Genomic DNA, 13912 nt, shown 5'->3' on the forward strand with positions numbered 1-13912 from the left:
GACAGCTAGTGACAAATTTTGCTAGTTTAAATAAAACACTGCATTGGTATTTTCAGAAGCATAATATTTTATTCATTCATGTTTCAATATTTATTTAAATGTTTGCTGGATCAAATCAAAACATTATCTTAAACTAAACGAAATTTCAATGTTCAGAAATCTTATCTCGGTAAATTATTATTCAATCTTATAAAGTAAGGTTACACTAACTCGACGATAGTCCATCCTCTAATCTGCAGCATTGGCTAAAGGTTGTTCAAATAATAACTCAATATGCGCTTCGATTTATAACCAACACTGAATGTGTGGGTCCCGACTGCAAGCGGTAAACATAAACGAATAATATTTACAGAACAAGAATATATTGATAGAGTATGTGCGGAAAGAGAATAGGCGTGGCGAAAAATTTGTTGTTTTTTTTTTTATTTCAGAAGTTGTCAAACGAGCAAAAGGCCACCTGAATTCGCCGAAATGGCGAGGCGACCTTTGCCCATAGACATCCGCAAATGCAGATGCGTTGCCTACCTTTAATCAACGGAAAAGAGAACGCCCAGAAATAGGATGTTTCCCCTTCCTATGCGTCCCCTCTTCCACCAAATCCACTATCTTTTCCTATTAAGAAAGGATGCGAAGGGAAAGAGGACTAAAATTAGGCTTGTTGTTGTGATTTCTTGCAGTTTTTTTGTATTTAATCATGTCTAAAACGGGTAAAACCTTACATAGTTCAACTATTAGGCACTATTGCGCCCTCAAATCTAAATCTCATTCTCCTTTCGCACAGATCATACAGTTTATTGATACAATTACTTATCCCAGAAAAAATAATCAACTAAACTTTTGAAAAGCATGTAGGAGTAAAGTCAAACACGCTGTAAGTTGGGTCGTACCAAAAAATAAAAGTTTCCTTTTTTATTCACGCCCTCTATTGGTTTTACGATATCGCTCAATCTACCTTTAATGTTGAAAACTTTGTAAATAAAGAAAAGGCGCCAAAAGAACAAATTCGCGGTTTTTTTGTAACGACCATCTTGATGGAATTTTTTGTTACTTCTAGTTTACGATTCCTCTGATGTTCAGAAATGAAAAGTATGATTAAAATAACTAATATAGTAATTGTTTTTTAACAAAACTAAACTTAATTTTTTAGGCGATTTCAAAAAGGAGGTTATCAATTCGTCTATATTTTTATGTATGTTACAGTGTAACTCCGCTCCAGATGATCCGATTTTGAAAAAAAAAACAATATGAACTTCTAATAATTGAAATCACCATAAAACATCTCCCGTAAAGTTCAAGTTTTTGTAAAAAGATGGTATATTTCGAAAGTGTAAAAAAACACACACACACATGGGTACACATACACATTTACACATTTCAAATTGTATGTGTAAATGTTAAATATTTCAGTAAAATCAGTACAAAAAAATTACCAAATATTTATAGTGTAAACATTTGTGAATATCTCAGGAGATGTTTAAAATAAGGTACGACTTAAAAAAAACACCCCATTATCTAGTAATTTACCAAACCATAGAGAAATTGGTCTCAAACACCAAAAACAAACATTCCCGCCATTAATTATATTTACACGCCGATATTGGATCGGCAACCGACAAGTTCTAAACCGAAAATGTCTATAATCGTGTATCGAACCCGCGCCCAATAATCAAACTTAATAACCTTGTTTGCCCAAACTGTGTTGATAAAACAATTTTTAGAAAAAAATAATCAAAGCTGACGCTTCTTGCCTTTTGCCTCTTTAAGGCATAATTTAAAAAGTATTAACCGAAAGGAAAAGATGTAATTGCAAGTAGTGTTACAAAACAATTTAAGGTCCTAAGAACTTAAGTTCAATACATAAGTGAAAAAGTATTCAACATAAAAAGAAGAAAGGTTGAAAATTGTCGCAAATACTACCGTATTGTGAACAAACACAATTTACGAGTCATTGCGCAGGCGCCCGCTGTCATAAGCTATGAAAAAAAATTGCGGGAAAAAAATCCTTTGTCACAAACCGCAACAACCAACCAAACTAATAAAGAAAGCCATAAATTTAAAGAAAAAATCAATACTCACCCTTACTGCTTTAAAATAAAATAGCAAATTCTTCGCAATAATTTAATTGGCTGTAAATTTGCAAAATTTTTGACAAATGTCAATGCAAGTCAAAATGAATTCTATGATCTAAGCATAAAGTCTAAAATACAATGATTAAAGATAAAAGAGAAAGACCTCCAGTATCCATAACAGTATTTAGTTAAACAAATACTGTCCCGTCATAGAAAACAAAAAAATATAATTAGCTTTTTTCTACGGTCATTAGAAATATTTATTTAAATTGATAATTTCATATTTTTACTCTGTGGTCAGACGTATAGTTTGTAGACATAAAGATAGACCGACAAATATCTGCTTCATATCCTTCTAATTGGTGTTATGTTTTTTTTTTGGATTTGTTATTTTTAAGTTATAAATATCAAAGTCACTGAAACCTGAAGTAAATAAATTGTCTATTTTATTTTGTCTAGCGTCGGTGGAAATGCAGCACTAGACTTGCAATCTGCAGGTCCTGGGTTGGAATACCGCTATGTAGCAATGTGTTTTTCGATTTACATATGTACATTTATCCGACGTTCTTACGTTGAAGGAAAACATCGTGATGCTGCACATATCTGAGAAGAAATTCAATGATATGTGTGAAGTCAACCCGCACTGGGTCATCGTGGGTTGACTATGGCCTAGTCACCCCTAACTTGGGGTAGGCTCCGAGCCTCTCAGTGGGGACGTATAGTGAAGCTGATGAGTAAGTTACAGCCGGTACTTTTAGCGGCAAATGCAAACTGCTGTCTATGTAAAATCATCATCATTATCCTGTGTCTACAGTGCTATCCTATTTGGAACGTCAACTGCTGTTCATCCATTCCAATCGCTTGAAAGTATCGGCACAATTACATAAAATCAAGATTCAGTTAAAATCAAGTTTGGGTTTTGTTTTGAAATTTTCTTTCAAGTTTTACGGCAGTTATATTATACTATCAGAAATTTTTTCGTCCTACATTCTAGTCAATTTAATATTAACCTTGAATGTAATTACATCTTTAATATTAAAAAAGCGTTTCTTTTACCAAGAGACGTTCCCTGCTCGCGTGATCTTTGTATCTTGTGGAAACTCGATAAGTAGGGCCCCTATTCATCAATACAATATTAATACTACCTGTGGCAAGGGCAGAGTACCGTTTACAGAAGTTTTTTAAAGTTTTTTTTTATATATTTTTTAAAACCAGAGGTCAGTGTATCAATAGTGAGTTTTGTAAAGGGTTTTGTATGAGACAGTTAAATTGCATGGCTTTTGAATTGTGGCGATAATTTCGTAATACTGATGGCCTCATGGCCGAATGCTTTCAGATAAATTGCATTAACACTTTGTTAAGGTATTGAAGTCGTTTTTGTTACAATAGTTTAGTTGTCGATATAAAAGAAAACAGTCCCTTTTTATAAAAGAAAGGAACAAACAAGCTGTGGGAACAACTAAAGGAAATGTAGATGCTGGCCTTTTAAATATAGAGATACGTTTGCTTCTTGAAGGACCCTAAGTCGTACTTTTTCTATTAACTCTTTTATTGAATTAATTTCAAACCCGAGGTGTACATGTTGTGAGTATCAGTATGTAATATAAAAAAAAATATATTTCGTATACATAAAGTACATATTTGCATTTCCAAAAATCTATTGAAGTCCGAGTTTGTTTCTGGTAATCCTCGGAACAACTGGATCAATTTTGATGGAACTTTGACGGAAAAGTAGCGTATGCACGATATTATTGGCCACTTATTATTTATTTTTGAAATGTGCACTGAAGTCGCAGGTGATCGGTAGTTTTCAATATATAAGATCCCTGTGACGACCAATATGACGGGATATGAAAAACTGGTGTACCAACGCCGCATAGTTTAGGGAGTTGTTGATTTTCTGTGCCTACTTCAAATACTTTTAAATGCGAATATTTGGATGGATGGATGTTTTTTAGAAGTTATCTGCAGAACGGCTCAATCTTGTTGAAATTTGGCATAGATGTAGAAGTTAAGTTGTAAGAAAACGTAGGTTACTAATTAAGATTTTTTTAATTCTGCCCAGACGATGTCGCGGGCGAGAGCTAGTTAGTATATAAATGTAAAATGTATATATTTTAAAACACAATAACATATTCGAAAACGAAATAATTCTCGATGTATCGAACGTGAATTGTTGCTCGAGGCTAAAATCAACACCTCGCGTTTGATCCATTAAATTCTTATTAAACCTTTATTAAAGAATAATTTTGTATTATTATAATAATCGATGAACTATTAAACTTGTTCGTGTTAAAAACTGAGGAAGCTTGTTTTATTATATTTATTTTTTATTTAACCTAAATGCATAGTGTATGTACTTACACTAAACACTGCATATATTGTTACCTAAATTAAATAATAATTGAATTAAAAAACCACCATATTGATTTTTTTTAGGATAGTTTGGTAAAGTCTAAATATATGTAGCTAGCACTTTTAAACGTAAAAAGTTCTTCTCAAATAATTATATTATTCAGATAATCATAACTCAGATTTTAGTTTAAGAAAAATACTTTTTTTTTAAATTACTAAGATATAAGTTCCTTAGAGATTTTGAGACCCTCTGTTGTAACCTTAATCTATGCACTTTGTGAAGCTTCTGTTATGCATGTATTCAATCCAAAAACTTGTAATTAATAGAATATTGTTTGGTAAAAACAAAGAGATTGATTCGATTCCCTTTCGAAGAAACAATTTATACTTATAATTTGATATTTTTTCAATTACGCAATATGCTCATTTTATTATTATTTAATATCAGAGTTGCAAACAAAAGAATAAATATATCAAGGTAATGTGGAACCTTATAGTCGTCACGCTAGATGTCCCGTTGCTACAATTTCCCGGAGCACTTCGCATTCTTTACAAATTGCAATGATTGTGCAACTGTCCACGCGTACATCGCATATCGGGGCTTTGCCTGCGTTCTTATACGTGAAAAGATCACTCATTACTATTCGTTTAAACGAAAATATCAAGGGAGATTATTAAAACCCATCGTACAAGGCAACGTAAACTTTCCAAGCCCGTCGAGTTTAGTTTCTAAGCGATTTACGCGATACAATTTCATAGAAGTTTATTTATTTCTACCTGTCATTTCGAAAGCCAGTCACTCGCAACCTTTTTGTCAAGTTTATCGTGAGAAATTTTCAAAATGGCGGAGCAAATCTATACAGTTGACATGTAGTCGCTATGCCTCTATAGACGTAGACGATGTGCGTCGACGATTCAACGTTGTGTGAATTGAGAGCGCCAGGCGTTTCCCGCGACGCAACCATACAGTATTAGTTTCGACGATTTACTTAGTCTTGTGTACGAAGGGCTTTAGGTGTAAGAGGTTTTTGATATGAGTCTGAGGAATTCTAACATTTGGAAATTCGATTCGATCTTTTAATACTAACTTTATAAAAATATTTGGCCGTAAAAGTATTATTTTACAAAATATATGATTAAAAAGTTCTATATCCGGGAGCTTTACCGTCATTTTCATAAAAAAAAAAAACAATAAACCTCCCAAGAAGCATGTCCATTAGTAGCTGTATGGTGTCAATTCTGACACCCCTAGCGCCGCCCTGTAATTTTGCTAAACGTCCGCTATTTGATAACTGTCTATCTCCGATTGAACGAAACATAGAAGGAAATTATACGCTGCTAAAAAACATTTTTTTATAAGATATCTAAAAAAAATTTACCCCAAGTCTAAAATGTAGACTTTAAATAACTAGGTTTGATAGGTGCATAGACTTCATTTACCAAAAATTTGTGAACAATATTAACCACAAACAAAACTGTAAATACACCGGATTTTAACTGTTGGTTTCTGAAACCAAAATATCTGTAGAAAACATATCGTCATCTCTGTCACTATCTTTGACAAAATAGAGATAACAATACGTTTTAAATGGATATTTTGGTCTCAGAAACCCACGGTATGTGTTTCAAATTTAGTGCGATTTTCAACCTCCATATACTAATGATAATCTCCGAGCATTTTTAACAAATAAATCAACAATTTTATCACCTAAGTATAAAAGAGTTTGCTACAAAATAACTAGCTATCGCCCGCGACTCCGTCCGCGCGCAGTTAAAAAAAAATAAATGGGGGGGGGTATAAAAAATAGGTGTTGACCGATTCTCAGACCTACTCAATATGCTCACAAAATTTCATGAGAATCGGTCAAGCCGTTTCGGAGGAGTTTAACCACAAACACCACGACACGAGAATTTTATATATTAGATTCTTGCATTTCGTTTAAAATATGCAGGTAAAATAATAATTTATTACCTCTTATGATAAATTAGCATCTTTAATCTTTACAATTGAGACGTCAATAAAACCACGCGGTAGGTAACGAACTAATTTATTCAGTGCAAGCGCATACCCGACAAATACCTTACATCTCTCCCCACTAAGCTAATACATTAAATTTGGCCCGCTTTAATGCACGCAGTGCGCGGGCAGACATCTGGGGTGGCGTAGCCCCCGGCTGCCTCGGAGATAACTCGGTCGCTGCGCGGGGCGACGCCGCCGGGGACTCGCCACCGCTGGATGCCTCATCCATAGGCTGTCCTCCCGACTCCGTACCGACCTCGGACTCCTCGGTCTGTAACTCTAACCCGTTACCCGTAGACGTGTGGCTGGTACGGGACAACGAAAACCGTCCCTTGGCTGGGACCACCTGGTCCGCGTGTCTACGCCATTCCACACCATTGCCCAAGGCTACCTTATAGGAAACCGGCCCGGTCCTTTTGACCACCGTGGCTTCGGCCCATTTGTTCCCCTTCGATGCATAGTCGCGCGCGAGTACAGTCTCCCCCACGCTAAACTCTCTGAGATGGCCGGCGGCGCGGGCCGCCTGCCGCTCCTGCTTGTCGCGCACAGCCGCTGCGGTGTCCGGCCGCAGCGCGTCTAGCCGGCTGCGCATCCGCCGACCCAGCAGCGCCACGGCCGGCGACACGCCCGTCGTGGCGTGTTCACAGTTGCGGTATTTAAACAAAAATTTAGTCAGTGCCGTGTTCACATCCTTGCCCTCGTGTAGTGCTTTTTTAATTGCTTTTTTAATTGTTTTAACGGCATTCTCCGCGGCACCGTTCGCCTGAGGTCGGTAAGGGGCCGAGGTGGTGTGCTTTATGCAATTGTTTTCACAAAAGACTTTAAAATCCTGCGAGAAGAATGGTGGCCCGTTATCGGTCACGAGCTGCGATGGGAGCCCGAAACGTGAAAACACACTTCTAAAAACTTTTATAGTACTCTCTGCACTCGTGTTGCGCATCGGGATCGCCTCTAACCATTTCGAATGTGCGTCTATAATAATTAGATAGCGCTTACCGCCGCACTCAGCGAAGTCAGCGTGGATACGCAACCACGGGTGCAGCGGGAACTCCCAGGAGTGCAGCGGCGCACGCGGCGGCGCGTCCCGCACGGTGCGGCACGCCGCGCACGCCCTGCACGTCTCCTCTATGTCTCTATCCATGGTGGCCCAGTACACATAACTTCTAGACAAGCATTTCATTTTATTCATACCAAGGTGGCCATCATGAATTTCCTCCAAAACTTTTTGTTGTAAGACAGTAGGAATTACAATCCTATATTTATAAATCAAACAGCCGTGTTCAATTGCGAAATCCTGTTTCCTAGCAAAATAAGGTCTTTCCTCATCGCAACTCGGGGCCGTCGGCCAGCCGAACATAACATAACGCTTAATTTTACATAATAACGCGTCGCGTTCGGTCTCCCTAGCGACGTCCTTATAACCAACGGGTACCGAATCCTCTACTAAGTCTAAATAATCGACCGAGTCCACGGAGCGACCCTCCTTAGCCAAGGGTAGGCGAGACAATGCATCGGCCGGACCGTTGTCCGCCGATCGAACGAATTCGACTTTAAAATCGTATGCGGCCAAGCGTGCCGCCCAACGCTGCAGCCGACTCGCGGCCGTCTGGGGGATACTACCCTTGCCTCCAAAAATGTATGTTAGGGGCTGGTGATCGGTGCGCAACGTGAACCGTCTCCCGAAAAGGTACTGATGGTGTTTGGTGATGCCAAATAAAATAGCTAACGCCTCTTTATCGAGCTGGCTGTAGTTGCGCTCGGCCGCGTTAAGCGTGCGCGAGGCGCAGCTAACGGGGCGCTCGCTGCCGTCGTCGTAGCGGTGCGCGAGCACAGCGCCCAACCCATACGCACTGCTGTCCACCGATATTACAAGTTCCCGCCCCTCCTCGTAATGCGCCAGTACCCGTTCGCTAAGAAGTGATCGCTTCGCCTCGTTGAAGGCTTTTTTACATTCGGAATCCCACTTCCAGCCGACCCCCTTTTTTAGCAGATTATGCAAAGGATGTAAAATTGTACTTAAATTGGAAATAAATCGTCCATAATAATTTAATAACCCTAAGAAACTTTTTAATTGAGTGACGTTCTCCGGTGTGGGTGCGCTGGAAATAGCTTCCAATTTCTCCGGATCGGGTCGCAGCCCATCCTTGTTAATAATAAAGCCCAAATATTTTACACTGTCCTGCAAGAATTTACATTTGTCAAACTTCACTGTAAGTCCCATGTCGCGTAGCCGTTCGAGTACAGCTCTTACATTTCTTATGTGTTCACTTTGATTCGACCCCGTTACACATATGTCATCTAAAAATACAACACACCCCGCCACCCCGCGTAATGTCTCCTCCATTAATTTTTGAAACTTCTCAGGTATACAGGACAGACCATACGGAGTGCGTCGATACGCAAAAGTCCCCATGTGCGTGGTGATGGCGGTGCATGGCTGCGAGTCCTCGGAAAGAAGACACTGCTCATAAGCGTGCCTTAAATCAATTTTTGTAAATTTTTCACCTCCCCTCAGACTCGCAAACAATTCCTCAATACGAGGTAACGGATAAAAATCTCTTTTTAATTTGGGGTTAATTGTCATTTTATAATCCCCACAAATTCTTATGTCCCCGTTACTCTTAACGACCGGCACAATGGGCGTGCCGTAGTCTGAATATTCGACGCGATAGATGGCGCCGTCCGCCTCAAGACGAGCGAGCTCCCGCTCAACCCGCGCCCGCAGCGCAAGCGGTAGTGGCCGCGCGCGCAAATAAACCGGTTCCTTGTCAACGAGCTGTAATCGAATGGTCCGCTTGCATGTGCCTAGCTTATCACTAAATACTTCCGGAAATTCTTTACATAACTGATTCACAAAATCGTCGTCTCGGATTACATTGAGTGATATTTGTTTTAAATTTAAAGCCTGCATCCACTCTCGACCTAATAACGGCCGTGCGCCGCCTTTTATAACATACAAATGCAATGAGTCACAATGCTTATTCCCTAACTTAACATTCACCTCGATGTAACCGAGAGACTCAATCCGTGAACCAGAGTACGAACGTAGACAAATATTATCTTTATTAATTTTTTTATGCGAAAACATGCTACGGTAGCACTCCTCCGCGATCGCCGAGATACGACTACCGGTGTCTATTTCACATTTCAAAATCTTGTTATCGATCAATAAATTAATAAAGTATGGTTTGGTACCTTTCGCTGCTACCTCGTACAAACCCTCGTCTTCGTCGATCTCATATAGACCGTCGTCCGACTCCTCACTCACGTAATTCTGTAGGCCAACACTGCCCCGCACTTTACACATCACTTTAATATGGCCTCGCTGGCCGCACTTATCACAAGTGTATGTTTTGAATCGGCACCCAGCCGCCGCGTGAGCTTTCCCGCAACGCCAACACGCGCGGACACTCGTTGCCGCTCCGCTCGGCCCCGTTGCCGCTCCGCTCGGTCCTGTTGCCGTTCCGCTCGGCGCGTCGTTCGCCGAGCCTCCCGCCGTACTCCCCGCCCGGGCCGACCGCAGAGATTGCGTGCCCCGCACGCCGCGTCCCCCGCTGCCCGGGCGCGTGTAATGCAGCCCCTCGGCCGAGCTCCCATCGGCCGCTGCTGGAGATGAGTCCGTCACCGAAGCTCCTGTGCTGCCACTGACCTCAGCATGCCGTTCTGCTGCCTCGAGTGCCAGTGCGAGCTCCACCGCCTCCTTGTACTGAATCTTCTTTTCAGCAAATATTCTTGCACGCATCGCATCACTAGCCAGACCTGATACGAACTGGTCGCGTAAGTTCTCCTCGATGGTCGAGCATGTGTTGCACTTGCCGAAATTGCAGGTGGCCGCGAGATGTTTCAGCGCTTGTAAATAGTCGGTGAGCGACTCGCCGGGCCGTTGACGTCGCAGCCGGAACACGTGTCGCTCCGCGATCTCAGAGCGCTGCGGCTCCAAGTGCTCTGTCACTAGCCGTACTAATTGCTCGTACGTCTTGTCTTCTGGGAAAGCCGGCGCACACAAATCGCACATTAAAGCATAAGTTTCTTCACCAACAACCGTTATTAAAGTAGGCACCTTCAACTCGTCGCGTATTTCATTCAGCAAAATATATTGATTAACGCGGCGTATATATGCCGGCCACTGTTTTGAACTTAACGAAAATGCTTCAATTTTACCTATCAGCATTTTGCACACAAACTTATAACAACAGAAGAAAAAATATATATATTAATCCCGTACTCGTCGCCAGTGAGACGTCAATAAAACCACGCGGTAGGTAACGAACTAATTTATTCAGTGCAAGCGCATACCCGACAAATACCTTACACAATAAAATAAAAAATGACCAATCAATTTGTTAAAATCAACAGAAATTGAACAATCGCGGAGCTATTGTCTTAGAGGTTGAAAACAAGGGTCCAAATGACCCTATCAAAATTCACGGGAGACCGAAAAACATCTCCAATCTTATTTATTACGTTAAACATTGTTAAGATATTATGTTAATTTGTTCGACATGCAGGCAGGGACCACCCAGATGTACTCCTGATACTGAAGGAAGTGTTTTATGGGGATTTGCAAAATATATGATACCAGTGCCCGTGATTTCGACCGCGTGAAAAACTACTCGTATATTCTAGTAGCATTTTTAGAGAGGTATTATTTTTGACAAATGGAAATCTGAAATCTCTGCATCTTCTCCTAAAGGTTGGAGACAGAAGTTTAATAGAGGATACAAAAACTATATTCTAGTAGCATTTTTAAACAGGTAATTTATGACAAATGGAAATCTGAAATCTCTGCATACATGCCTTCTCCTAAAGTTTGGAGATAGAAGTTTAATAGAGGATATGCTATAACACATTTCAATATAACTTAATTTCGATATATCTCTGTCAGATGTGGCAATTATAAAACAATACTGACATTCGGAAGTGGACCCCGGAAAGGGCCTGGTAACGGAGTAACGGTATCAACCCTAGCTCGTTTAGTGTTACCGCGGACCCGTGTTTTTTTATATTTTTCACAGTTAACTTGTTTCGGTGTTACGTTACAGGGTAGATGCCAACGCATCCAGTGCTAGTTTCTTATTTGTTTCTTATTGAAACTGTTCGTTTTATGCTGGTTTTACAATGTTTACACTAAATGCGAACCAACTATCATCCCACAGAAATGTAAAAAGTAAAACTAATTTATTATTATATTTGTCTAATTTTTTAACAAGATAGATAGGTCTAGAAATTAATTTAGATCGGATTAGGCTATCTAGCCAATCTTGTTAACTAATTACCCCCGAGGGTCCGAAACTAGTCGGTGCCGTCACCGGACGATCACACGTGAGTTAAGCCGTTTCTTAATGAATTAATTATTATGTCTCACGAAAGTTTAAACAATTTAATCTTGTTAACTTCCAATAATTAATTAAAACACAACATTCCGTGTTGTATTCTCTGATCTTGCTTCAGAAGTTTATCTATTCTTAGTATATATATATATATAATTGAATATTAAATCTGGTCTGATTTAATGATTTAACACTACAACAGTTATGGTAAAACTTCTCCCACGAGGACGCTGTCTAAACGAATGCATTTTATGCGAAACCCGATCCGCGGCCTAATGGTGCGTGAACCAACCAGCGGAGAGTGCTGACCCTCGGCAACAGCGGTACAATATTTTGACAACCGTTCGATGGCTTGAACTTATCTCTATTGAAATCTAGTTTCATTTTAATAGAAAACTAATTGATGTACGCTAAGTTCCGTTCTTAAATAGCCTGTTTCTAGAAGTAAGTTTGAATGCTACCGTGAATAATCTTTACATTTTTAATAAATGTAATGATTATTTTTATATTTTTCAATAAATGTAAAGATTATTTTTACATTTTTAATAAATGTAAAGGTTATTTTTAAATTTTACAATAAATATAAAGATTATTTCTAGATCCTTGTATTGTATTCTAATGTACTTAAAAAAGTCTGCAATCGATAATTTTTTACCAACCAATTTATTTGACCCCTTTTCAGACCTCATTTGGTCGCTAATGTGTCATGGGAAGAGCTTAATCAGTGCACACTGGATTTTAACACAATTAAGTCTCGTGAGAAAACCTCTACTTCGGAGAACACGAAAAATCTGTGCCGAGAACCATCTGGCTCCAAAGTTACTCTAAGACATGTCGTGTAATTCATTAATTTTTGTATAGACTATAATGACTGAGGACCTTAAAACTAAATCAATGTAAAAATACCATCTAGAATGAAAATTTCAAAATGTATTTGTTAAATTGTATGAAATACATGGTGACGATACAAATTCCAACTATCAACTATTATTAATAATTTAGAAAAAAAAACAATAACACATGTTAGGTATGCAATGTTCATCAAATGTTTGTCCCAGTTTCTGGAAATTGAATCTGGGTCCTTATAAAGTAGTTAGATTACTGTGCCGCTAGCTCTTGTGAATGGCTAGAGTACCCGTGACCCAGGACACGTTCATTCAAGTGACGAAGTCTTCAACCAAGAGTTTGCACTGAAAAACGATCGGACCACCTGAGGCAATCGATGTCTAACGGTAATCAATGAATATGTGGATGCGGCATTATAATACTTCGCATTAATTTAATTAAAAAAAAAACGACTAAAAGCAATTCCAAGAATTAACTTAATAAATAATTTAATAAACAAAAGAATTTAAAGAAAATATTTTTTTAGATCTATAAAAAGAGAAAAAGAAACTTTTCTAAGAAATAATTTAAATGTCCTACATTTACGCATTTTTATAATCCTTTTATTCAATAAACAACGGAATCATAAAAATATACTTGAAAGTCAAGTTAGTTATTATTGTTTGCTAGTTCTAGAAACTAGAATTGTAGTTAAAAGAGGATTAGTAAAGTGCGATTTTTTTTTATTACAGTCACTTCTGGAATTGCGTAATCCTATTTATTGTGTTTTTTCATAGGATTTTACAAAAGATACTTGAATTCAAAGACACCAAACATTAAGTAAGTATTGAATGTTTTAGATTATAAGCTTTAGTTAAGTATTATTAGTTCGTTTTTCGTATTTAAATTCGTAACTTAAGAGCTTAAGTCTATAATCTAGTAAAAATTAAAAAAATAACCCGTAAAATATTTCGGAAGACATTGTTTTTATAAACTGCCTTGGTTTCCTGCTAAAAATTATTTATTTATTGTTTAATTTCAATAAACAATAGATGGTTATAATTACCGCATCCAAAAAATTATTAGATCCGTGTAGTTTAGGGCCACCAAGACGGCTGCGTGTTCAGTTTCGGCCACCGCTAGGCTGCGAACTATATCGCTGGGTTCGATTCCCGACCCGGCTCGAATGGGAACAGGTTTATCGTGCTAAAATTAACTCGAAACTTTTTCAATTTTCTTAATTTGTTAATGAACGGATTTCTTGTTAAAATGTTACATGACTTAGAAAGTTATTCTTCTAATAATGAAACGTT

The 13912-nt window shown here is 38.6% G+C and overlaps 1 protein-coding gene across 1 annotated transcript; it reads right to left on the bottom strand.

The window, feature by feature from the left end:
* Positions 1 to 6520: 6520 nt before the first annotated feature.
* Positions 6521 to 10615, bottom strand: LOC123721267 (uncharacterized protein K02A2.6-like). Its single transcript, XM_045679499.1, has one exon. It carries the CDS (start codon positions 10613 to 10615, stop codon positions 6521 to 6523), a length of 4095 nt encoding a protein of 1364 aa, XP_045535455.1.
* Positions 10616 to 13912: the final 3297 nt, after the last annotated feature.

The sequence above is a fragment of the Papilio machaon genome, chromosome 9, assembly GCF_912999745.1.
Source record: "Papilio machaon chromosome 9, ilPapMach1.1, whole genome shotgun sequence".
NCBI lineage: Eukaryota > Metazoa > Arthropoda > Insecta > Lepidoptera > Papilionidae > Papilio > Papilio machaon.